Raw genomic sequence first — 24,723 nt, 5'->3', positions numbered from 1 at the left:
TGATCAGCTCTGTTCTACTTCCTGCTCCCCTGACAAGTTTCTAACCTCTGATTTTCTCTGTGGTGTGGAAGAACAGACGTTCATTCAAGAACAAGCCAGAATTGGTCTCTCTTGCTCTGGCCATTACCATTCTCTCTCCTGAAAGGAGAAGAAGGGGAAAGTGGAAATGATATTCTGTGCTTGCTTCATGAACTATGGAAAATGCATCCTACCTCTCTTAGATACACCTCTAAGACTCACCCTGCCCTGCCCTGATTCTTCACTCACTCATTCATAAATAAATACTGTCTAGCTTTATTCATTCATTCATTCACTCACTCATTCAACAAGTATCTACTGAGCTGTACTGTACTGTGCAAGGAATTATGCTGGGCCTGGCGGCTACCTCTCCGACCTTGTATCCTTCCACTTTTCTCCTGGGTCATGCTATTCTTATCACACCAGCTGCCTGCTGTTTCCCCAAAATGCCAACTATGCTCCTGCTTCAGCTGTGCTGATTATTCCCTCTGCCTAGAATACTCTTCCCTCAGATACACTCACGGATCCCTCCTTCCCTTCCTTCAGGTCTCTACTCAGAGAGACTGGCTCTGGTCCCTCTGAGAAAACAGCACTCAGTCCCCTTATTATCCTTTATTTTTCTCCACAGTACACATCACCACTGGACATTTTATATCTATTCATTTGTTTATTGTGTCGTCCTGTCCCACACACCCCCAGGCTGGAAGGTAAGCTCCCACTCACAGAGGTTCTGCCTACTCTGCTCGCTGCTGCGGCCCCAGCACTTAGGACAGTACTCGGCTCATGGAAGGCGCTGACATATCTGCTGATACACTGTTGAATGAGAATGAAAGGGAAGTCACTCAGAGCAGGAGAATGACATGATCAGAGCTGAAAAACAATCCCTTAGCTATACCAGGATCATCCCCTAAAGGGTTTATAAGAATTCTCAGCAAGCTGCTAGAGTTAAAGAAACCCCAGGTTAGGTAAAAGGTGAAGAGGGTCTGAATTAGGACAGCGGGTTACTGAGCACCTGTTATGCAGACACCTCAGTAAATGATTCAGTCACAGCCCCTGCTCTCACAGAGTTACAATACTGTAAATAACTATGTAACTGTCATTATGATAAATGCCACAAATACACCCTAAAAGAGACGGGACAAGCCAAAGCCAATCCTAGAGTTTCAATCCTACATGACTAGATGGATGGTGTGCCATCCCTACACAAAGGGAACAAAAGAAGAGATTGTTGAGAAGGGAAAGAGGCTTCATTTTAGACTTAATGAGCATAAGGATCAACAAGACAAATGGAAATGCAGGTCTAGTGTTTAGGACCAAAATAAGCGGTTGGAGCAAAGATCTGAAAGTCATTTGTAACTTGTAGACTATGGCAACAAACCTTCAGTGGAAGACAGGTTAGCATAGTATGTTTCGCTGATCCTCAGGATAGCTCTGTTAAAGGTTACATGACATTTAGATTTTACAAATCAGTACAGGAAAAATAAGCTTATAACATGTGTGCATCACTTAAATGTGTATCTCTTAGAAGTCAATTCCTTTTAAGTGACCATATGAAGTGCAGCCACAGGGCTGAGCTAATAAAATGTGGCTCTTAACAGCTGAAGCAGCTTACTGCAAAAGCTAAAGAAGAAAGATTACTCCTTAGTATGAAATGTTTTTGATCAGTGGGTCTGGATACAGAGACAAATTCTGTTTTTAGTGTATCTCCAATCACAAAGCACTATGAGCAATCTCATTTGCCCACTTGCTAACAAGTCTTCTTCAGCTTCTCTCTTCTTTTTTAACTGTAGTAAAATATACATAAAATTCACCATTTAAACCATTTTTAAGTGTACAGGTCAATGGCATTAAGTACATTCACACTGTTGTACAACCATTACCACCATCCATCTCCAGAACTTCTTCATCTTCCTAAACTGAGATTCTGTACCCATTAAACACTAACTCCCGATTCCGTCCTTCTCCCAAGCACTGCGAAATCTCCATTCTACTTTTTATTTTTATGAATTTGACTACTCTAGTTACCTCATTTAAGAAGAATCATACGATATTTGTCCTTCTGTGATTGGCTTATTTCAAAACTTAGAACAATGTCTTTAAGGTTCATCCATGTTGCAGTATGTGTCAGAATTTCCTTCCTTTTTAAGGCTGAATAATATTCCATTGTATATATGGAATATTATTCCATTGTATGTATGGAACAAAACGTACCACATTTTATCCATTCAACCACTGATGCAGTCCACCATTGGGTTGCTTCCATCTTTTGCATATTGTGAACAACAATGCGATGAACATGCTTGCACAAATATCTGTTCTTGAGCTTATTTTCTGAAAAGCATTTTTGTGTTCTCATCAGATATGCAGCACATTGCCCAGACATATTGGGCCATACCTGAACTACTGATCTACTTTGCCTGCCAAAAGCCCAAACTCTGGCCCTTGCCTTCACGGCCCTGCACACAGCCGCTCAGGTCCACCGGAACACAGGAGCCATCACGGTCTCCTCTGGCCTGCCATTGTGCAAGCAGCTAAGCATCCTCAGCTTCAACTAAGACAGAAAGGGAGCACGGTGTCTTTAGTTAATGCTTTGGAATAGTCTGCTTCAAGCTTCAGCAGAGCTACAAGACTTTAAAGATGAGATGCAAAATGTAACAGTAACTTCTCCTATGTCAGTTATTCAGTCACCGACCAAGACAGTCCCATGATCACCTGCAGTAAGCTGGAAAAAGAAAGTTTTTCACTTCTGGTTCACCTGTACTCTTTAACAAGAGATGCTTCCAATTTCTGAAGTATACGCCGGGGCAATAAAGCAAGTGTAATCTACTCCAAAAACCTTAAACTTTATAAAGGCCATATCAGTATACAATAGGGGTCAGCCAACGGGTCTGGCCCACACCTGTTTTTGTAAATAAAATTTTACTGGAACACAGCCAGACCCATTCATTTATGTACTGTGTACAGCTGCTCTAGTGCTATAACACCAGAGTTGAGTAGCTGCAACTGAAACTGTATGACCCACAAATCCTAAAATATTTACTATCTAGCTCTTTACAGAAAATGCTTGCCAACTCCTGGTTCACATATCTTGGTTCATTCTCTCTTCTCCCCACCTAGAAACAAGTAATGATGTGATCGGCTGTTTGGGTAGAAAAGGCCTAAACTGATTGTGGGGAAGCTGGCTCGTTTCTATGCCAAGGAGGCAATGTGAGTGCCAACAGTCAACAAACCAAAAGTAGGAAGGTAGATGCCATACTTGTAATTCAGGAGGGGCTAGAGGAACACATCTTCGGAAAAACAACATGGTCTCATTTTCCATCAACCAGCCCACAAGCTGAACCAGGCACGGCCAAGGGGCAAACAATGGAATCTCATGCACAAAACAATAGAGGAACCACCTGCAGTAAGAAGCATCCCCAAACACAGGCTTCTTAAATTCACCCAACTGGCCGGCCAAGCTCCAGAAGCCTCAGGATGAATGCCATGAATGTTGCTCAGCTAGTAACTGATTTTCCAAGATACTTCTGTTGGGCTGCACACAGCAGGCCTACATGGCCTGCACTTGCCCAGCTTTAAGACCAAAGAAAGAGCCCGGAGTCTGCAGCAACAGAGACATCAATGGTGTAATGGATGGGGGACCTTACACGTCTGAAGCAAGGTCCTGGAGCGACACCCCAGCGTGTGCGGCAGACAGCGGGCAGGACAGGGCGGCAGTCATCACTCCCACATGGAAGGGGAGATTACTAGTTATAGGGGAATTGACGTCAGGTGGGCTCATTAGTTACCACGGAAACCAGCAGAGGGGCACACCCCTCTGGCTCCTTTGATAAGAACAATCACCAGCTGGGGTGGGGAAAAGAGTGTAGGAAGGTCAGTCATACAAGTAGGGTACAGGTGAAGCAGGCACTGGCCGGGCAGGGGATGTACAGAGAGCAAGAGAACAGCCATCTTGAGTGCCCTAACCATACAATCTCCAACCCTCTTTCCCCACCTATGTGTCAGGAAGCATCAAACTCTCTCATTCATCTAATTGGTGTCCAAATTTAACAGCATCGCCTACAACATAACTCACAGAAAAAAGAGCAAAACTGACTTTTTGACGAATATGAATTCATATTACAAGTGCAGGTTGTGATATGTGTGCATGTGCTCTAAAGGAGCACATTCTTGCCCTTAGTTTTAATTAATCATTAAAAAGAGGCAAGGCTGAAAATGAAACACAATTACCTGAAAAAAGACAGTAGAAAGCCCCGGGAATGAGCAATATTCAGAGGCACAGTATTTCCCAATACAGTGTCATTTCCAAATCAAAACAGTCAAAAATTCATATGTCCAGAAGACTAGCAGAAAAAGCCTGCATCTGTCTTCTCTCCTGAAATAGAACAGTGGTGTTGCATCTGGCCATACACATCACTGCCCTCCATGCTCACAGATGACACTGCAGATGGTGTTTGTTCCCTGCTCTGCTTTATACCATTAGCAGGGCAGGTGAGTAATCTGACAGAGGATGTAAAAGCAATGCTTCCACCAAACAGCTGTGTTGGATCTCAGATAATACAGCTTTGTGCCTTGGGCAATCCCTTAATATCGCTAAGCCTCAGGGTTTTTTCACCTGTAAAATGGATGGCTTTGATAGAAGACCTCTATGGCTCCTTTTAATACGATTATTCTAGCTCTATAATTACACCCATGTAACTCACTACACTACACATAACATAAAAATGGCATGCATCAACAAGTCCTTACCTCACTTCCTGATATCCTTCTCCACCTACTCTTTCATCACAAAATCAGCATGACAGCAAATTAAGCAAGATTCCACACTCAAATGTGAGGCTCTTGAAGTCAGTTTCAGTGAAAATTGTGTACCTGGATTCAGTGGGGCAAAAGGAAATATTCTAATACTGTGCCTTTCACCCATGGAAAAGATATTTCCTTCTGAAGGCTAAATTCTCAGATCTGGGTTCAAAACTTTAGCAAAGGCCTTGGGAAAATGCTGGGAAGACTGACGCCAGCAGATCTTTGAGGAACCCTTTATTAGTGGTTGCAAAACAGAGTGTGTGTGTGTGTGTAGAGGAGGTTCCTGTCTCTTCTAAGCTTATGGGTCAGCGAATAGTATGTATATGCAGTGATCCCATTCTGCTCTCACAAATAAAGAAAAAGAAAGGAGTATGTGAGGAAAGAATAGAAATATAGGAATCTGGTGAGTCTAAATCTCATGAATAAGAGATTGCGGAGAACACGCATTGCATCTGGGGAGTCTGCCCAATTTGCTGGACCCAGATGAACATGACAGATGCGGCCTGAGCACTGGGCTCCTGGTAGCCCAGAGGAAAGGGGATGAAACCAACTGTTGGGAAGAGGAGATAAGCGCCTCTGTGACTGCAAACCTCTCTACCCAGACTAAGTCTTATGTTACAGGCTGCCAAGAAGTCTTGCACTACTATCCTTCTAACCTTTAAGATAAAATGACTTGCCAAGGAGAAAGACATGGGCTTTTCCTGATAGGAGAATAATACTCAGTTCTATTCATAACCCAAGATCCAAAGATGGGCTCCAGGGGAACTGCTCTTATAACTGAATGCAAAAGTTTGCACATATGTAAGTATGTGCATTTTTCTGGCGAGAGGGTTCAGTGCTTTCAGTTTTTCAAAGAAGTTCGAATTACCATAGATATAAAATGTGATTTTAAAAAATCCAATATATCAATATTACTCTTTTCTGTTATGCCTCTACTTAACTATCCAACAGGCACCTAAGGAATTTAAATTTCAAATATTTCCAAAAAGAAAATTAAGCAAGGTTCAAGAGTTGGCAGTGAATTTTGAGAAAGTGGCATGCTTGCTAATGCTGACTGTCACACTCTCCCTAAAACTTGGAAAGATAGAAAAGGTAACATGTTGTTAAGGATGAGTACAATTGACCTGAGGTAGATTAATTCAAATGGTAGCAGCTGAAATCAGTTCAGTCACTGTCACTGATAGAAGAGGCAACAGGAGAGCAGGAAGGAACACCTGACCTGGAGTCTGGACAGCAGGAGTCTAGTCTCTAGTTCTAGCTCTGCCCAATTTAATCTGTGACCTTGGATGAGTCCCCTCTCCCTCTAGGCTTGGTCCTCATCTGTAAAATGCAAGCTATGGAAGTAGATCAGTGCTTTGCAAACGCTTTTAAGGCAATGAACATAATGTTTAGATAAAACCATCTAGAATTAAACTGAGTCTAAAATGAATTCAAAATGGCAGGCAGAACACATGCATTTATCTCCACTTCCCCTTAATAGGAAATCCCATTAAGTTATTATTCATAAATATCTTCTACTTACTGAATGTTTACTACATGATTGTTTTAAGTGCATTAATTAGTGGAATCCTCAACACTCTTACTAGGTAGGTGATGATCCCCATTTTATAGATGAAAGAACTGAATCACCAGCATTTAAGGAACTTGTCCAAGTTTTCACTGCTAATAAGTGGCAGAGCCAGTATTCAAACCCAGGCGATCTGGCTCGAGTCTGTGTTGTGCTACCTCTCAGACTGACAATCAAGGAATAGCAAAGCTCCAAAGTACAAAGAAGCTGAGAGAGCAGATTAGAAATGTCACCATATTTTCAAAGATGAAAAGCAGACAAATGGATAGTAACTGACTTACATGGAGAATACTGAGTGCTCTAGATGGCAAGTCACTCCAGAACACCCTCCAAAACTCAACTGTTGAAGATACAGGTTTCCTCTGAAGGTGTGAACATAAGGAAGGCTGTAAACAGGCAGTACTGGTTCCCTGCCCCAGGCAAGTGCCCCGTCACTGCCCCAGCAGAAGTCTGGAGGTTTATTCTCTGGACAGGATGAACCAGAGACTCCAGACTTGGGTAACCAGAGCACCAAGGAAGACATGAAGTGGTACTATTCAGGGGGATTAAGGGAAAGTCTGCATACAGAAGCAAGAGCTCCCAGTCCCCTCCCACCATCAGCTCCTAGAATGATAACAGCCAGGCTTACTCCATGTAGGCAGAAGCCTGAAGGAAGATCCATGGACTCTGAACATATCCCATAGCAAAGGACAGGTCCACCACCTTACAGGTGTGGCTCAGAATGTGGCCCGAGACCAGGAGTAGTATCACTGCGGAAGTTATCAGAAATGTGAATTCTCAGGTCCATTCCAGACCTACTGAATAAGAAATTCTGGGGTGAACAATGTTTGAACAACTGTTTTTTTAACAAGGCTGCCAGGTGATTCTAATGTCTGCTAAAGTGTGAGAACCACTGCCCTACTGGGAGGCCCACTAATCAATAAACCCATCCCACACCAAAAAGCTTCCAACCAGCTTTTCAGTTTCTATTTATTTGGAAGAAAGTCTGGAATCACCAGAAGTTCAGGAAAGACTCTATCTTGAAAAAGAGAGACCGAGGGACTTCCCTGATGGTCCAGTGGTTGAGACTCCACGCTGCCAGTGCAGAGGGCCCAGGTTCCATCCCTGGTCAGGGAACTAGATCCCGCATGCCGCAACTAAGGTCCCGCATGCCGCAACTAAGACCTGGCGCAGCCAAATATTAATTAATTAATTAATTAATTAAAGAAAAAAAAAAGAGAGAGAGACTGACACAGATTTCACAGAGCAGCTCTAGGGAAGGGGAGTGAAATGAGGCAGAGCTTGGTTTGCTTGGCCTCTCTCTGAGCCCTACCATCACAGGGCACTGAACTACTCCTCAGGCTCCACAGAATAGTTAGAAAACCAATGAAGCAGAACTTTCTACAGTCCTGTCCAGCTCTAGCCTATGCCTTTATACTGGTCCTTGTGTCCCAGATCCTTGAAACTAATATAGCAATTTAGACAGACATTCTCAGCTGGAATCACTTCTGATAATTTACTTGTCCCTTTGAGTAAACAAAAAGTATTTCAATGGAAAAAACACACAAGCATTTTTATGCTACGGGGTTGCTATACTCTATATGTGCATTAAGTGCAGAGGCAAAATGCAATGCTTTAACTTACGTAGTGTGACCATCTCACTCTATCATTCCCTATTTGCTTCTGTGTGTCTTATAAGCTTTCCCTGGCTTACCCTTACAGCCTAAATCTTAATCCGAAAATTCGTCCCCATTACTGCTTTTCACTAGTCTCTACTAACCCCAAGTGTTACTGCCACAACCAGATCATTCTTTTGCTTACAAATCTCTAGTAACCTCGACATCTACTACTATGTAATCACCGTGGACAAAAATGTCTCATTTATATTTACTTTCTCTGCTTCCTTCCAGCTCATTTTTCTCAAACCCTTTGGTTCCCCATTAAAGATGCTCTCCCCTCTCAGTCTACTTCACTCCTCTCCTGGAAAACTAATCTCCTTCAGGAGGGGTTTAGAGTGATGAAAACCTTACACCAGGCATTATGCAAAGAATACCACAAATTTTCTCATTTAATCTTCGTATGAATACTAAGAATTAGGAATCATCCTATTTTTACATTTGGAAAGCTGATGCTTAGAGAGATTAAGTAACTTTCCCAAGGATTTTAATCCAAATCCTTCTATCTCCAAAGCCACACTCTGGTTTTTTTTTTTTTTTTTTTTAGTCTTTGGTTGAACCATATACCATTCTCAAAGCCACACTCTTAACCATTCTACTTTAGTGTCTCCAGAAGTCTGACTCAAATATGTGGAAGAGGAAGTTTCCTTAACGCTGTCGAAAATAAGAAGAGCAAACAGATCTCTGCATAGTTTTATTTTTTAAACAGGGTCATTCACAGATGCTGACAACCTTCTAGCCAAAGCCCAACAGGGAGCAGGGTTTGCAAGAGCATCTCCCCGCCTGGAGAGCTCCACCTGGCTCAACAGCTTGGCCAAGGAGCAGCACAGCATGCCTCTCTAGCAGGAATGGATGCAAAGCACGGGAGGAAGCCTGGCTCTTGCGCCCAGAATGCCAATAGGGAACAGGTGGTTAAGAGAGCCCTCTCCCCACGCAGCCCATCAGTCCATTCTCCGAGACCTTTGTGGTGCTGCTGGTGGTGGTAGTGTGCCTTCTAGTGCGAGGCAGAGTGGTTGCTCACCTCAAAAGATTTCCAGATGAGATTTTAAAAGCTCTTAAGAGACAAGGTAGTAATCTATCAGTCAAGGGCAAGCAATGACTCCTCAGGAAAAGCCCACGCCTCTACCACAGCGCAGCTAACTTCGAGGGGCACAAAGAAACGTCTGTAGTGGCAAGAAAAGGTGCTTCCGTAGTGCCCATCAGAATGTAGAGAGAGCCACAGCCCCTTCGTCCATAGAGGAGCTGCAAGTCCATTTTCTCTCGTCTGAGTGACAGAAAAGGGAGGCGGGCACCCCAATGTCTCCACTCCGAGGGCCTCAGCGGCGCACCTCTCAGCCTTTCTTTCTAAGGGCTGAGAGGCTGTCCCTGTCCGTCTCCCCACTCAGCCCCAATCCCCCTCTCCCAGTCAGCACTCCTCTCTCCCCTACTCGCTCTCCCTCCAACCTCCTTTCCCCACCCCGCTGAGCTCTAGACCTCTCTTCCCTTATCCCCCGCCTCTCTTCCCTCCCCATTCGGTCCCCTGGCCCTCAGCCCCGCGCCGCCCAGCACCCGGGACCTTGAGCGTCACGTCGCACAGCTTGCCCTGACGCCGGATCTCCTCCATGACGCCGTAGCCGCGACTAGGCAACTCGGACACGGAGAAGTGCACCAGGTCCTCCAGCTCCTCCGCACCGTCCTCCACCATCTTCCCCGGCCGCCGCGACTGCGCAGGCCTGGCCGGCTGGCTCGAAGCTAAGCTGGGCGGGGCGGGGGCGCCTATGGACGGCAGCTCGGAGCGCAGGGCTGGGGTTAGACGGGCCTGCGCGGCCGCCGTAGTCTCAATCTGCTGTGCGCCGGAAGCCCGGCTGCCCCGTTTCCTGGTTCTTGCGCATCCTTCGTTCCCTCGCTACCCCTACCCTGGCTTCGCGCCTGCAGCTGTCGCAGTCTTTTTAGATTAATCGGTCCCATCTCCCGTCCTCCTAATTCGGCCCTGGCCTTACTCGTATCTCAACAGAGGACCGCGGACTTCACTTCCGCCACCACCCCTACTTCCGGAATCTCCGGAAGCGGCCCGTTGCCACGGCAACTGTGTACACAGCCCGGCAGCAGAGCTTGCCGGGTTTCTGTAGCTGCTAATGCAGTGGTCGGGCTGCGGAAGGGCTCCAGCCTCCGGAGCGGTAAGCAGGGATCACGCGCGGTCAGGGTGGGGAGAAGGAAGGCCGGAAAGGGGGTGTCCGCCCGGGCGGCGGGCAGCTGCTGGAATCTGAACACCGCTCCACCCGGGAGTCCCCCAGCTTTGGCTCGTTGATCTGTGAAACCCGGGCGGAGGAGGGTGAGGCGTCGAGGGGACCCTTTAAGCCTTGCTGCGGCTTAGGGTCTTCGGATCTAACGTTCCCTGGCCCCACGAGGGTCCTACGTCGCCCCTGAGGTTCAGAGATCTCTGGTCTTCTGGACTCTTCTGTGTTCGGTTTTCTAACTGGAGGGGGCTTCGGGATTGCCATCCTGGCCCTTCGCTTTACGAATGCGGAAATCGCTCCAGAGAGGCACAGGAATGGTCCCAAGGCCCACTGCCTCCCAAACACCACACAGGGGTCCAGCATGTTGGGTTAGAAAAAGGAGAAAGACCAGTTTGGCCTGGGTCCGAGTCTTTTGTTTAGTCCAAGGCCAGGTGCGTTTGGACCCTCTTTTGGGAGCTTCAGATGCTGCTACCTTTCTGGTGGCTATGAGTGTTCTCCTTGAGAGCCTCTGTTCTGGACAGGAGCGCTGGAAGATAGGGACCCACCTGGTCCTCTCCTTTTGTTGAGCTTTCAGGGGTGCTTGGTGGCAATCTTTTCATTCCCACCCCTAAAACAAATGAGGAAACTGTGAGCCTTTCAGCAGAGAGGGGTCCTGGTGGCCACTCAAAGGTTCACTTACTTACACCAGAAATATCTAAGGGTGGTGTCCACGAGGGAGAGGCATTCCCCACAAGGTCCTGAGAGAGAAGGACCCTACTAAAACGGAGAGCGTGGTGATGGGCTGAAGTTGGCTTCTTGCAAGTGGGCCTGGAAACCCAGTGTCCTCCTGGAAGCGCTGTGGGCTCAGGGGTTGGAGGTGGTGAGGGAGACGAGTGACATCATGTGCCCTTTGGGACTCTCTCAGTAGTGACCGAAGATGGACCCACATATGGAGATTCCGCCACCCTCTGACTTCCAGTCATGACCATCCCCACCAATCACCATTTCTTAAGCACCTGCTCTGTGCTGGGCACTGTTCCGGACTTTGAGGGGGGGTTCAAAAGAAATAAAAGGCACAGTCCTGTCCCTCAAACAGCTTGTAATTTAATTTGGGAGCTGAAACCCACTCAAATGATGTGGCGTAAGAACGGTAACAAGCATTTATTTCAGTAAGTGCAAGTTGGCGTGGGGTCTCCAAATGACTGGGTGTTGAGGGGCTGCTGGGTAGTGGACTCGCAGGAGGGATGTAGTTAATAGAGAAGGCTTGTGTCAGGCGGATATGGCTCCTGGCGTGCCTGGAGCCATGGGCGTGAGCATGGGGAGAATTGGGAAGCACAGATAGAATGACTGCATGTGCATGTTGGCAAATTGCTGGGCAGAAAAGGGGTAGGCTCTGAGGGAAGGGTAATGCTTGGAGCTGGCCTGTGCTGCCCTTGGGCTGTCAGTGGGTAGGGGCTGCCAGGAGGGAGGCTTGAGCAACCGCCCTACTTCTTCATGGTCCCTTTCAGAGGGCACCCTGGGCAGCATCTTAACTTCCCTGGGCAGGAGGATGGGCCACCAGACTGGTATGGGGAATGGTTCCCAGAACTTTAGAAATTGAGTGTAAGTGTTTGCTTGAGTCAGCCCACCTCTCTCCACTCTCCACTTCCCAAAAGCCTAGATCAAAGTGAACTTGGAGATGAGATCATCTCTTAAGTTTCCTCAGTTTGGGAGTCCTGTTAGAGCTATTTGTGGCTTTTTATTTCTAGAGCTCAATTTTGCAAACAAAAATCTTAGACCTGAAATTGGACAAGCCATTATCCTTACTTACCTGAATACCTTACAGATTCATTTTCTAAAAATTAAAAGATCTGAGTGATCCCACAGTGGCCAGGAAAAGACTTCCATGAAATAATTACTTGAGGAATGTGGGAAGTGGACTCACACTCTACAGTAGGCAGGTGTGAAAGTAGTTTGCTTATTTAATGTGACATCTGAAGGGTTTGTATAGGGGTTAGAGTTTTATTTCGCCCACTTCATTGAAACTGTAAACTGAAAGGGCAGGGCCTGTCTCTATTTAATTTGCTTCTGTAGAGATACTTAATGCCACTTGATGATAGCTAAGATAACTGTATGAGGAAATCAAGTGGTCACCACAAGTTATGTCTAGAAATGTGGAGGGACATTAATTTTTTAACAGTCAAGGTCTTGAAAATTAGCTTTTTAAAAATATTGACCATCTGATCAGTTTGTTAGAACACTTTGCAGTAGCACAAACAAGCTATTTTTTCCTGAACAACTGTGATGATATTGCTATTTACCAATTTGAAGATGAAATTGAGTCAGCTCCCTATCCCTCATGTTTCCCTACCTCTTCATAAATTCAGCAATTCCTTTGCTGGTTGTCTTTTTCAGAAGTATCCAGGAGTTTTCTTTAGCCTCAACTCCTCTGTCCTACCCCATGAAAGTACAGGTTATTTTAGGGGCAAATGCCTCATTTCTTATGGAACTGGCCCAACCCTGTCAGGGACATCAAAAGAGAAGTGCATGATGCAGCACACATCCTGACCCTCAGGCATTGTCTCTATTCAAAGTCTGTTTTGTACTTTGTGGAGCATTAACTCTAAATGAGTTTTGGGTTCTTTTTAATAAATTTATTTATTTATTATTTTTGGCTGCGTTGGGTCTTCGTTGCTGCGCGCGGGCTTTCTCTAGTTGCGGCGAGCGGGGCTACTCTTTTGTTGCAGTGTGCGGGCTTCTCATTGCAGTGGCTTCTCTTGTTGTGGAGCATGGGCTCTAGGCGCACGGGCTTCAGTAGTTGTGGCACACAGGCTCAGCAGTTGTAGCTTGCGGGCTCTAGAGCGCAGGCTCAGTAGTTGTGGCGCACGGGCTTAGTTGCTCCGCGGCATGTGGGATCTTCCTGGACCAGGGATTGCGTTGGCAGGTGGATTCTTAACCACTGCACCACCAGGGAATTCCTGTACAATTCAATTTTTTTAAATGTTTATGAAATACTTTAGTTGGACAGGATATTAGAGATCAATTAACTCTCTCTGTAATACAAACAATCCCTTTTGTAGCATCTCTGCTAGTTGGCATCTTGCTTGACTGTTTATAGTGTTTATGGTCCTTACTTTGAGAAAGTCCTTCCCACTATAGGAAAACTCCACATAATAAGAAGTTAATTTACCTAAATCTCCCTCCCTGTCATTTATAACTATAGGCTTTCAACCTATTCGATGAAGCTACATTCAATGTTTATTTTAACATTTTATTATACATGGTAATTACTTGTGATAGTATAAATGAAGGAATACAAATATATGTGTGACTGCCTGAAAGAAAATGATGAGAATATACATAATTACGTTTTAGGAGAGGGAGAGGAGGTAGGGGACTGAGATTTTTCTCTCAATGGAGTGGCAGAGAAGAAAGAATATTAGACTATGGGCTAGATTAAATGTACTTCCAGGGAATCTTTTTCTGATCTAAGTTAGTCTAATGGAGGTAGAGAAGGAGGTGCTACATCTGAAGTAAGGTATATTAATGAAAAAAAGAAAATTAGTTCTAATGCATTTCATAGTCAGTATTTTAGAGGAAAATATAGTGAATAAGGCAAAGTGTAGGTAAACTCTGATACGGAACATTTCTAGAAACCACATCTAAAATTAGGCCACTAAAGGGAGCATTCTTTTTGCTTTGTATTTCGGTCTCTTAGGGGGTTGTTGGTGGAGAGTGGTGAGGCACCCTGTAAAGTAGGAAGTACACGGACTTGTTGAACAGCGTCCTGTGGACAGATCACTGAAATGCTGGGGGGCAAAAAGGAAGACTGGCTCTCAGTGGGAGAGGAAAACATGGACTGCACATCATGTTTTCTGATCTTCTTGATGAATGACACCTCCGTTCTAATGGTTGTTGGAGGATGGCTACTGAAAATTTTGCTGTTTTCTTCTTTTTAGCTAGAATGGGTACTAGGAAAAAAGTTCATGCGTTTGTCCGTGTCAAACCTACTGATGACTTTGCTCATGAAATGATCAAATATGGAGATGACAACAAAGTAAGTACAGTGTGTTTGCCTTCACCTGCCTGGGCATCTCTCTGTCCCTCCTCACTACAACCTCTAAGGTTTCCAAGCAACCTTTTAAGGACCAAGACAGAATTGGTAGAAGTTCAGATGGAATCTAGAGTCATTCAAGGCCAAAGCACTCCCGCACAATGCTGTTGATGAGGAAACTCATGAAACTCCCATTTTTAATGGGAGTAGGTCCTTGTTGGCTATCCATTTTAGATACAGCAGTGTGTACATGTCAATCCCAAAATGGGAAAAGAATTTGAAAAAGAATAGATAGATGTATAACTGAATCACTTTGCTGTACACCTGAAACTAACACAACATTGTTAATCAACTATACTCCAATATAAAATTAAAAGTTTTAAAAAAAAGTTTACCTTTATCTTTATATCTGACACAGGAAGCTGACATTTGTCCACACTCATAAAACTTTCTGGTGATCAGATCTCCCAGGAAGTACAATAGGAATGTCTTCAGATGATTATTATTAAACTTACCAAAGGGAGGGAGAAACTCTTATGGAGAGAACTGGAAAGATCTATCCATCCCCCTGTCCCCACCACTGTCCTGACAACTCTTCTGAAGGCTGTAACAGGCTTAGGACACCTCGAGACTATGAGATGTTTTCATTCAGCAAACATTTGTGGATCTACTATGGGCAGCATGGAGACATTAAGAGAGGAATTCAAAGGCCAACTTCTCAAGGTTCGAAAGTCCTAGCAGTCAGAAAGAAACTCAGATGCAGCGCTGTGAAGTGCACCCTGCTGGACATGGATTCAGTGACCACTGAAGCACAGAGCATTTAATGTATGAATAGACCAAGCCTTTCTCTGTTGATCTTAGTTTTTCTGCACGTGGCTGTGTCTTGGCTTCTGGACTAGGGCAGCCAGTATAAGATTCCAGTGAGAGTCTGTTTACATCAGAAGTTCCCATTTCAAAGATTGGAATCTACCATTGACCTAACCCAATATGTTTCTAAACTAGCTGCTGCCACAGTGGCTTGCTATGGAGGGATCTAAAACTCTAAAAAATTTTTTTAGAAATCTTTGCATCTAAAAATCTGCTGATTACAAGTAGGTAGTCACCCTCAATTTAATACCAGTGAGTAACTGTGTCTGAGGAGTCCAGAGCCTTTCCTGTGGCTATCATTTCATCATTGCTCACATTAGCCCATAGAGTGTGTGTGGAAGTAAGTGCTCACCACAGTGCTGAGGGAGGCCTCACCGCCAGTCACCAGGGAGATGGGGCTCAAGCCCAGGCCTCCGTCACCAAGCCCACTATTCTCTCTGGCCTAATTCAAGGCCTCCCTGTACTTACTGAATTTATCTAAAGCTTGTTTAATGTGATAAATATTGATATGTGATAAATATGCTTGGCCGCATATCAGAAATGGGGGAACTAAGACAGACAGCACCCTGAAAACTAGGGTGAGATGTGCTGAAACCAGCAAGTGCTCCAGTCTCCTGATCCTTCCACCTTGAGGGTGTGTGGCCTCCCTGCAGTGCCTTCCTTCCCAGCTCCCAAAGGTCGTCCAGAATACGTGCAAGTCCCTGTTCTTCCTAAAGTTCACCTCCTCTGTTTCCTCCAGGTCAGGCCTTGGCTATCAGTGACTTTTTTATACCAGTTTCTTAACAGGTATCTCTCTCTCTTCCTAGACCATTGATATTCACTTAAAAAAAGATACTCGGAGAGGAGTTGTCAATAACCAGCAGACAGACTGGTCATTCAAGCTGGATGGAGTTCTCCATGATGCCTCCCAGGACTTGGTTTATGAGACAGTCGCAAAAGATGTGGTTTCTCAAGCCCTCAATGGCTATAATGGTAATTTAGTTGATTAACTGTTGTTTTACATAAGAACCTGTGGAACCCCCGCCCACCCAGGAAGAGGTACAAGTATTTTATGGTGAATAAACTACAACTTCACTTACTAACTTTTGTTTGATTATTTGTCTGTCTCCATGTTCTTATGGTGGAAAACTTATTTGCTTGGTGATATTGTGGGCATGGCTTGATCCATGATTCTGGGATCCTACCTTCATAGGAAGATTAAATGACCCTGACTCTCTATAGGTCATGGGGATTCAACTATTATCCCGTTTCAAATCCCCTGAATATTAGTTTTGAACATAATGTCTTTATGATAAATTTGATGGAGTCAAAACATTTTTCTCTTGGCTACCTGCTAGGAGATATTTCCATTCATTCTACCAGCACAATCAATCTATTCTATTGTAGTATAGTATTATTTACATATATCACTAAAGACTTGAGTATAGTTTGACTTTCTTAAAAGCTTAACTGAGAAGCTTTTTTAACAAATTAAAATTTATTGGGAAATTTTTACAAACTAGTTCACTCTAAGACTGTTTCAAAATCTTTTTTTAAAAATATTTATTTATTTATTTATTTGGCTGCACCAGGTCTTAGTTGCGGCATGTGGGATCTAGTTCCCCGACCAGGGATCAAACCGGCCCCCCCCCCCCCCCCTGCATTGGGAGCACAGAGTCTTAGCCGCTGGACCACCAGGGAAGTCCCTTAAAATCTTAAAAAGATTAAAAAATCCATAGAGGGACTTCCCTGGCGGTCCAGTGGTTAAGACTCTGTGCTTCCACTGTAGGGAGGGTGGGTTTGATCCTTGGTCGGGGAACTAAGATCCCGTATGCCACGCAGCGTGACCAAAAAAAAAAAAAAAAAAAAAAAAAATCCATAGAAAAAAATATGTCACAGTCTGTAGACTTTGCCTGTCTGGTGGCTCCTGACTAGAATGTTCCCTGTTTGCAAGTTTTAGGTCTTCTGCTTAAAAGTCCATTGAGTGTAGATGCCTAAACGTTGTAATGTATCCTGTGTATGATATATAGCTATGGTCCCCATTGGTCCTGAGGGGATGTGGCCCTGAGGAAGTAGAGACAAAGGAGCTAAGGCCCGGGGAGGCTAACAGTTGTGGGCTCTGAGTGCTTTGGAGCCACAAATGGGCTCTGAGTCCCAGCTGAACTGACTCCTTCCTGCACATTTCTGCAGGATTAATAGACACTGCTTCTGACTCCAGCTCAGATGCTGAATTAAGACCCCTTGTGTAAAACCTACCAATCCCAGGAACTAGAGCATTCACGTGGCAAAGGCAAACACTGATTTCCACGGCCCAGCATTGCCCGGGCAGATCTGCTTTGTAAATGCCCAGAAGCAGCCTTTGGGTTGGGTGTGGCTCAGGCTGCTCAAGCCAGGAAGAAAAGCAGATGGGAACCGGAGCCCAGGGTGACTGGTTTGTGTCCCAGAGCCTGGTGATGGTAGACCTAAAGCACGAGAGAGGTGCAAGTGAAAGTCTTCCCAGAGAGGGCAATGGGACAGATCAGGGCTTGGTCATGGTGTTCCATTTCTGAAAGTGGCCTGGGACCAACTAGCAGCCCTTTAGTCCAGTGGGAACTTGCAGTCTATAAAGAATTCCCACCACTAACAGAAAATGCCCTTCTGACTCCCATCTCTTCCAGGGGATTTTGAAAGCCCTTCTTTCCTCCTGCCTGGGCTGCCCTGCAGGGAGGCCAAGCCCTGAGAGCCTGGCTGTTCATGATCTTGCTAAAGAAGGGCTGAGTTCAATGCTCTTATCTCCCTCATCTTTCTAGGAAAATTCCCAGTTCCTCTGTTCCCTGGAATTCCCTGCTCTCCTCAGAAGCCCTAGGATCAGATCCCCTCTTGGGAGAGGAAGCAGTAGAGCACTACATGGACCACAGATTCAGAGCAGCTGTCTGTGTTTTGACCATTTATATCCCTGTTTCCCTGCTCACCCACCCTCCATGGCAGGAATTCCTGCTGTCCTTGGCTGCTCCTGATGGCCACCTTCACGCTAGGGTTCTGGCTGGCACTGGGCATGCTGGGGGATGGGAGAGCTATCCTTGGAGCTGTTTTTCTGGATGTCACCAAGACGTGTTTTGAAATGTTTGCAGGCACCATCATGTGTTATGGGCAGACGGGAGCTGGCAAGACGTACACCATGACGGGGGCAACTGAGAATTACAAGCACCGGGGGATCCTCCCTCGTGCCCTACAACAGGTAGAGAGTGGGCCTGTGGGTGGGATGCCACACAGGTCTCCTCTTTCTACCATACATGCTGCCCATCCCAGGCGAGCTCCTGGAGACAGTGGGGTCCAGCCTCAAAGGAGTTGCAGCCTGTAGGGGAGACAGGTTACCCAGGGTGGGGTGTGTGTGTATGTGTAAACCAAGAGTTTAGGTTCCAGGCTCTGACCTATGCCCATGCTGAGCCTGTTTCCTCATTTGTTAAAGAGGGAGTCAGATGTGCTGACTGGCTTCTTGCTGCTCTGATGGTCTGTGACCCTGTAATTGAGGATTCGGAGGTCCTAATCCTGTTCCTTCCTGGTTTTAATGAGGGAGATATGAACCATTGCAGAGCTTCCTTACTGGCCTGCTCTGGTTTCTTGCACCACCACAGCCCCAGAAAGAGCAAAGGGAAGAAGCAGGGCACGACATGAGCTTTCAGGACCGAGTCAGCCTTGGGGGTCTGGGAAGTGTGACTGAAGACAGGACAGATGGGCCTTCCTTCAGAGTCTGCTAGCCTGCATTCTGTGAGGACCCTCTTTTTGAAGGTGGGAGGCAAAGGACTTTTCCCTAAAAAGCATCTTGAGGTTTTATAGCCCTGTGCTGTAAGAAGTGTAGATGTCCCTCTAGTGTATAACCATCCATGCGATAATTTCTTGAAGCAATAGCCTTAACCTCCCACTGTCAACGCTTCAGTATCTCAGCATCTTAGACTTTATAGTCTAGCCCAGCGCTGCCCAATAGAAATATAATGTAAGTCACATATGCAATTTTAGGTTTTCCAATAGCCACATTTAAAAAAGTAAAACAAGTGAAATTATTTTTAAATAATATATAATATATGATATATAATAATATATTTTATTTAACTCAATATAGCCAAAATATCATTTCCACATGAAATCAATATGAAAATTATTGAGATATTTTACATTCTTTTTCTTTATACTGAGTCTTTGAAATCTGGTATGTATTTTACATTTACAGCCCATTTCTATTTAAGACACTAAATATTCATCAGAAAGAGTTGCTCTGTATTTAGAGTTCATGAAATTTACAGTTGAAAAGGTAGATTTATAAACCCAAGTTGTTCCAAACATACTTAAAAGTTTACCAATAACTGAATTTACTATCAGTTTTAAATTTTTAGTTAAAATTAAATACAATTTAAAATCCAGTTCCTCATTTGCACGAGCCAGATTTCAAGCACTCAGCAGCCACCTGTGGCTAGTGTCCAGCATATTGGACAGCACAGATCTAGCCTGTTAGAGCAAGGGGGGGACTTCAGGGATAATCCAGCCCAACTCCCCATTTAACAGATAAGAAAGTTAAGGTCTAGAGAGGGGAAAAGACCAGCCCAAAGTCACCTGCTGATAAGCACTGGGGAGGGTATTAGGAGTCGAGAAGGCTGAGTTCTGGCTTGACTTCTTCCCTTACTAGCTGAGCCACCATAGACGGGTATTGCCCCTGCCCTGCTTCAGTCGCAGTGGCATCATGAGGGTAGAATTAAAAAATGGATGTGAAAGAAGCTTATATGTGGTGAAACCCCACAAAACAAGAGATCTTCCCTCCAGCGTCCTTTCTGTTCATCATGCCTCTACTTCTTGAGACTGTACAAGTATTAGCCAATCTGTAGGTCAGGCCTCAAAAAAACTACAAGATGATAATAAATATTGCCCGATAGACTGCAACTACTAATAATTGTTGTTGCTGATGACCATCACACCAACTAGACTGTAAATTCTTCTAGGGCAAGGATTCCCTCCTAAGGTAAGAACTCCCCTAGCACTGGCTGGCCCTTGGAGTTCTGCTCTCAGTGACTGCTGTCCAATCTCCCATCTAGGTTTTTAGGATGATCGAAGAACGCCCCACACAGGCCATCACTGTGCGTGTTTCCTACCTGGAAATCTATAATGAGAGCCTGTTTGATCTCCTGTCCACTCTGCCTTACGTTGAACCCTCGGTCACACCTATGACCATCGTGGAAAGTCCTCAGGGGGTCTTCATTAAGGGCTTGTCGGTCCACCTCACAAGTCAGGAGGAGGATGCGTTCAGCCTCCTTTTTGAGGTGAGATGATCAAGTCTACGGGTTCCTTCCTCCTTACCTTTCCTCCCTCCTTTCCTTTTTTTTTCTTTTCCTCCCTCCTTAGTTTTTTACTTACTTTGATAACCAGAATGAAAATTAATATATGCTTGTTTAGCAAGTTCAGATAGTAATGAAAAATACAGAAGCAAAAAAAGAATTCACTCATCTGTTTTCTACATATGGCAACAATAATGTGTATTTTGGCTTATTTCCTTCTAGTCTTTTTTCTTGTGAAGTTTTTTCTTTACTTAGTTGAAATTGTCCTTTTTTTTTAGTTAACATTAAATCACAGGCATTTGTGGTATAGAAAAAAATAAGAATTAATGTCCTTGGTATATAAAAGCTCTTACAAATCAATAAAAAAGTTCCCCGGGATATGTTATTCTTTTAAAAATCATGTAGATTAAAACTCTATGCATTGCTGGTGAAATGTAAAATGGTGCAACCATTTTGGCAGTTTCCTAAAAAGTTAAACATTAATTTTATCATAGGACCTAGCACTTCTATTCCTAGAAATCTACCCAAGAGAAATGAAATGTGCACACAAAGACTTGTACACAAATATTCATATTAAGATTATTCATAATAGCCAAAGACCGGAAATAACCAAAATATTCATCAACAGAGAATGGATGAACAAAACGTGGTACATCCATACAATGGAAAACTGTTTAGCAATAAAAAGAAATGGAGCACTGATACATGCTACAGCTTGGATGAATCTCAAAAAAATGCTAAGTAGAAAGAACGCATTCACAAAAGACCACGTATTATATTATTTCATTTATATGAAATGCTGAGAATAGGCGCATTCATACAGGCAGAGATTAGATTTGTATTTCCTTAGGATTAGGGGTGAGATGATAAGAAGAGTGATTTCTAATAGGTTTGGAATTTCTTTTGTAGATGATAGAAATGTTTTTAAATTGGATGTGGATATGGTTGTGTTTTGTATGTTAAAATTGGTGAATTTTATGTTATGTGAATTATATCTCAGTAAAACTGGAATTTAAAAAAAAAGGAAGAGGAGGGTTTTATATATATGTACATATTCCCAAATAATGATTCAGGTGGTAAACATATTTTTAAGCCACAACATAAAAGGGAGATGACAAGGCAGTAAATATGATTATTTAATCTCTCACTGACCCTCTTTTTTGTGGATAACATAGCTGACTGCTGTCTCTTTTGAAGTTCTGTAACCAAGTAAAATTGTATAAACATGGAAAAAAAAATGCTAAGTAAAAGAAATAAAAAAGTTACCTGTTGTATGATTCCATTCATTTGAAATGTCCAGATAACCACATCTATAGAGACAGAAAGCAGATTAGTAGTTGCCTGGGGGAGGGGACAGGAAGTGACTGCAAATGGGCCTGAGAGAACTTTTTGGAGTGATACAACATTTTAAAAATAGAATTGTGGTGATGGTTGCACAACCCTGTAATTTTACTGATTTTAAAAATCATTGAATTGTATACTTAAAACAATGAGCCTTATGGTGTTTAAAATATATGTCGGGGACTTCCCTTGTGGTCCAGTGGCTAAGACTCCACACTCCCAATGCAGGGGGCACGGATTCAGTCCCTGGTTGGGGAACTAAGATCCCGCATGCCACGCGGTACAGCCTAAAATATATACATATATATATATATATATATATATATATATATATATATATATATATATATGTATATTTATGTCAAATAAAACTTTTTTTTTTAAATTTCTATTTATTTATTTATTTATGGCTGTGTTGGGTCTTCGTTTCTGTGCGAGGGCTTTCTCCAGTTGTGGCAAGCGGGGGCCGCTCTTCATCGCAGTGCGCAGGCCTCTCACTATCGCGGCCTCTCTTGTTGTGGAGCACAGGCTCCAGACGCGCAGGCTCAGTAATTGTGGCTCACGGGCCCAGTAGCTCCGCGGCACGTGGGATCTTCCCAGACCAGGGCTCGAACCTGTGTCCCCTGCATTGGCAGGCAGATTCTCAACCACTGCGCCACCAGGAAACCCAAATAAAACTTTTTTTTAAAAAGTCATTTAGGTGTCCTCAGGGGTGGTATAAACCTGGATCCCTTGCATGTACACAGAAGAAAGAGCCTCCCAGGTGGCAGCAGTGAGGCATTCTCGTCTTATTGTTGCTCCTAACACTTCACCATGAAGAATGATGTTTGCTGCAGGTTTTTGGTGGCTTAAGTTTAAAGAAGGTCCAAGTTTGTGAAGAGTTTTTTTAATCATGAATAATTATTTATTCATACCCTTTGAAGTAAGCACTCTCCTGACTTGTATGGTAATCATTTCCTTGGTCTTCTTTATAGCTTTACCACCTGGAGCATCCCACCTATGTTTCCTCAAGCAGCATAAGTTACTTTTTTGGAAATTTATATACAAGGAATCATGTAGGATGAATTCTGTCTTATTTCTTTTACCTTTTATCTACTTTTTATGTGTAATTCATCTGATGTTGCTGTATATTTTTCACTTTCATCATATTACATTGTGTGAATATACTACAATTTAGTTATCCATTCTACTTCTTTTTTTTTTTTTTTTTTTTTTAAACATCTTTATTGAAGTATAATTGCTTTACAATGGTGTGCTAGCTTCTGCTTTACAACAAAGTGAATCAGTTACACATATACATATGTTGCCATATCTCTTCCCTCTTGCATCTCCCTCCCTCCCACCCTCCCTATCCCACCCCTCTAGGTGGTCACAAAGCACCGAGCTGATCTCCCTGTGCTATGCGGCTGCTTCCCACTAGTTATCTATTTTACATTTGGTAGTGTATATATGTCCATGACACTCTCTCACCCTGTCACATCTCACCCCTCCCCCTCCCCATATCCTCAAGTCCATTCTCTAGTAGGTCTGTGTCTTTATTCCCATCTTGCCACTAGGTTCTTCATGACCTCTTTTTTTTTTTTTTTTCCCTTAGATTCCATATATATGTGTTAGCATACTGTATTTGTTTTTCTCTTTCTGACTTACTTCACTCTGTATGACAGACTCTAACTCTATCCACCTCATTACAAACACCTCCATTTCATTTCTTTTTATGGCTGAGTAATATTCCATTGTATATATGTGCCACATCTTCTTTATCCATTCATCCGATGATGGACACCTAGGTTGCTTCCATGTCCTGGCTATTGTAAACAGAGCTGCAATGAATATTTTGGTACATGACTCTTTCTGAATTATGGTTTTCTCAGGGTATATGCCCAGTAGTGGGATTGCTGGGTCATATGGCAGTTCTATTTTTAGTTTTTTAAGGAACCTCCATACTGTTCTCCATAGTGGCTGTATCAATTTACATTCCCACCAACAGTGCAAGAGTGTTCCCTTTTCTCCACACCCTCTCCAGCATTTATTGTTTCTAGATTTTTTGATGATGGCCATTCTGACCGGTGTGAGATGATACCTCATTGTAGTTTTGATTTGCATTTCTCTAATGATTAATGATGTTGAGCATTCTTTCATGTGTCTGTTGGCAATCTGTATATCTTCTTTGGAGAAATGTCTGTTTAGGTCTTCTGCCCATTTTTGGATTGGGTTGTTTGTTTTTTTGTTATTGAGCTGCATGAGCTGCTTGTAAATCTTGGAGATTAATCCTTTGTCCGTTGCTTCATTTGCAAATATTTTCTCCCATTCTGAGGGTTGTCTTTTGGTCTTGTTTATGGTTTCCTTTGCTGTGCAAAAGCTTTTAAGTTTCATTAGGTCCCATTTGTTTATTTGTGTTTTTATTTCCATTTCTCTAGGACCTGGGTCAAAAAGGATCTTGCTGTGACTTATGTCATACAGTGTTCTGCCTATGTTTTCCTCTAAGAGTTTGATAGTGTCTGGCCTTACACTTAGGTCTTTAATCCATTTTGAGTTTATTTTTGTGTATGGTGTTAGGGAGTGTTCTAATTTCATACTTTTACATGTACCTGTCCAATTTTCCCAGCACCACTTATTGAAGAGGCTGTCTTTTCTCCACTGTATATGCTTGCCTCCTTTATCAAAGATAAGGTGACCATATGTGCGTGGGCTTATCTCTGGGCTTTCTATCCTGTTCCATTGATCTATATTTCTGTTTTTGTGCCAGTACCAAACTGTCTTGATTACTGTAGCTTTGTAATATAGTCTGAAGTCAGGGAGCCTGATTCCTCCAGCTCCATTTTTCGTTCTCAAGATTGCTTTGGCTATTCGGGGTCTTTTGTGTTTCCATACAAATTGTGAAATTTTTTGTTCTAGTTCTGTGAAAAATGCCAGTGGTAGTTTGATAGGGATTGCATTGAATCTGTAGATTGCTTTGGGTAGCAGA

General features: G+C 43.6%; 2 protein-coding genes across 7 annotated transcripts in view; one reads left to right on the top strand and one right to left on the bottom strand.

Moving 5' to 3' along the window:
* Positions 1 to 9,916, bottom strand: part of KLHL18 (kelch like family member 18) — a 51,180-nt gene extending 41,264 nt beyond the window's left edge. Inside the window, exon 1 of one of the 2 annotated variants that reach the window (XM_061196672.1) lies at positions 9,596 to 9,916. In XM_061196672.1, coding sequence (XP_061052655.1) covers positions 9,596 to 9,724 — 129 coding nt within the window. In that variant the 5' untranslated portion in view covers positions 9,725 to 9,916. The remainder of the gene's footprint in view (positions 1 to 9,595) is intronic. The other variant, XM_061196671.1, reaches the window with a different exon arrangement.
* Positions 9,917 to 9,935: 19 nt separating this feature from the next.
* Positions 9,936 to 24,723, top strand: part of KIF9 (kinesin family member 9) — a 55,370-nt gene continuing 40,582 nt past the window's right edge. For all 5 annotated transcript variants that reach the window (XM_061196666.1, XM_061196669.1, XM_061196667.1 and 2 more), the window contains exons 1-5: positions 9,936 to 10,196; positions 14,174 to 14,271; positions 15,942 to 16,107; positions 18,225 to 18,331; positions 20,178 to 20,402. In XM_061196666.1, the coding sequence (XP_061052649.1) occupies positions 14,179 to 14,271; positions 15,942 to 16,107; positions 18,225 to 18,331; positions 20,178 to 20,402 (591 nt within the window). In that variant the 5' untranslated portion in view covers positions 9,936 to 10,196; positions 14,174 to 14,178. The remainder of the gene's footprint in view (positions 10,197 to 14,173; positions 14,272 to 15,941; positions 16,108 to 18,224; positions 18,332 to 20,177; positions 20,403 to 24,723) is intronic.

The sequence above is a fragment of the Eubalaena glacialis genome, chromosome 7 (genome assembly GCF_028564815.1).
Source record: "Eubalaena glacialis isolate mEubGla1 chromosome 7, mEubGla1.1.hap2.+ XY, whole genome shotgun sequence".
NCBI classification, from domain to species: domain Eukaryota; kingdom Metazoa; phylum Chordata; class Mammalia; order Artiodactyla; family Balaenidae; genus Eubalaena; species Eubalaena glacialis.
This window is presented reverse-complemented; position numbering and strand designations above follow the sequence as displayed.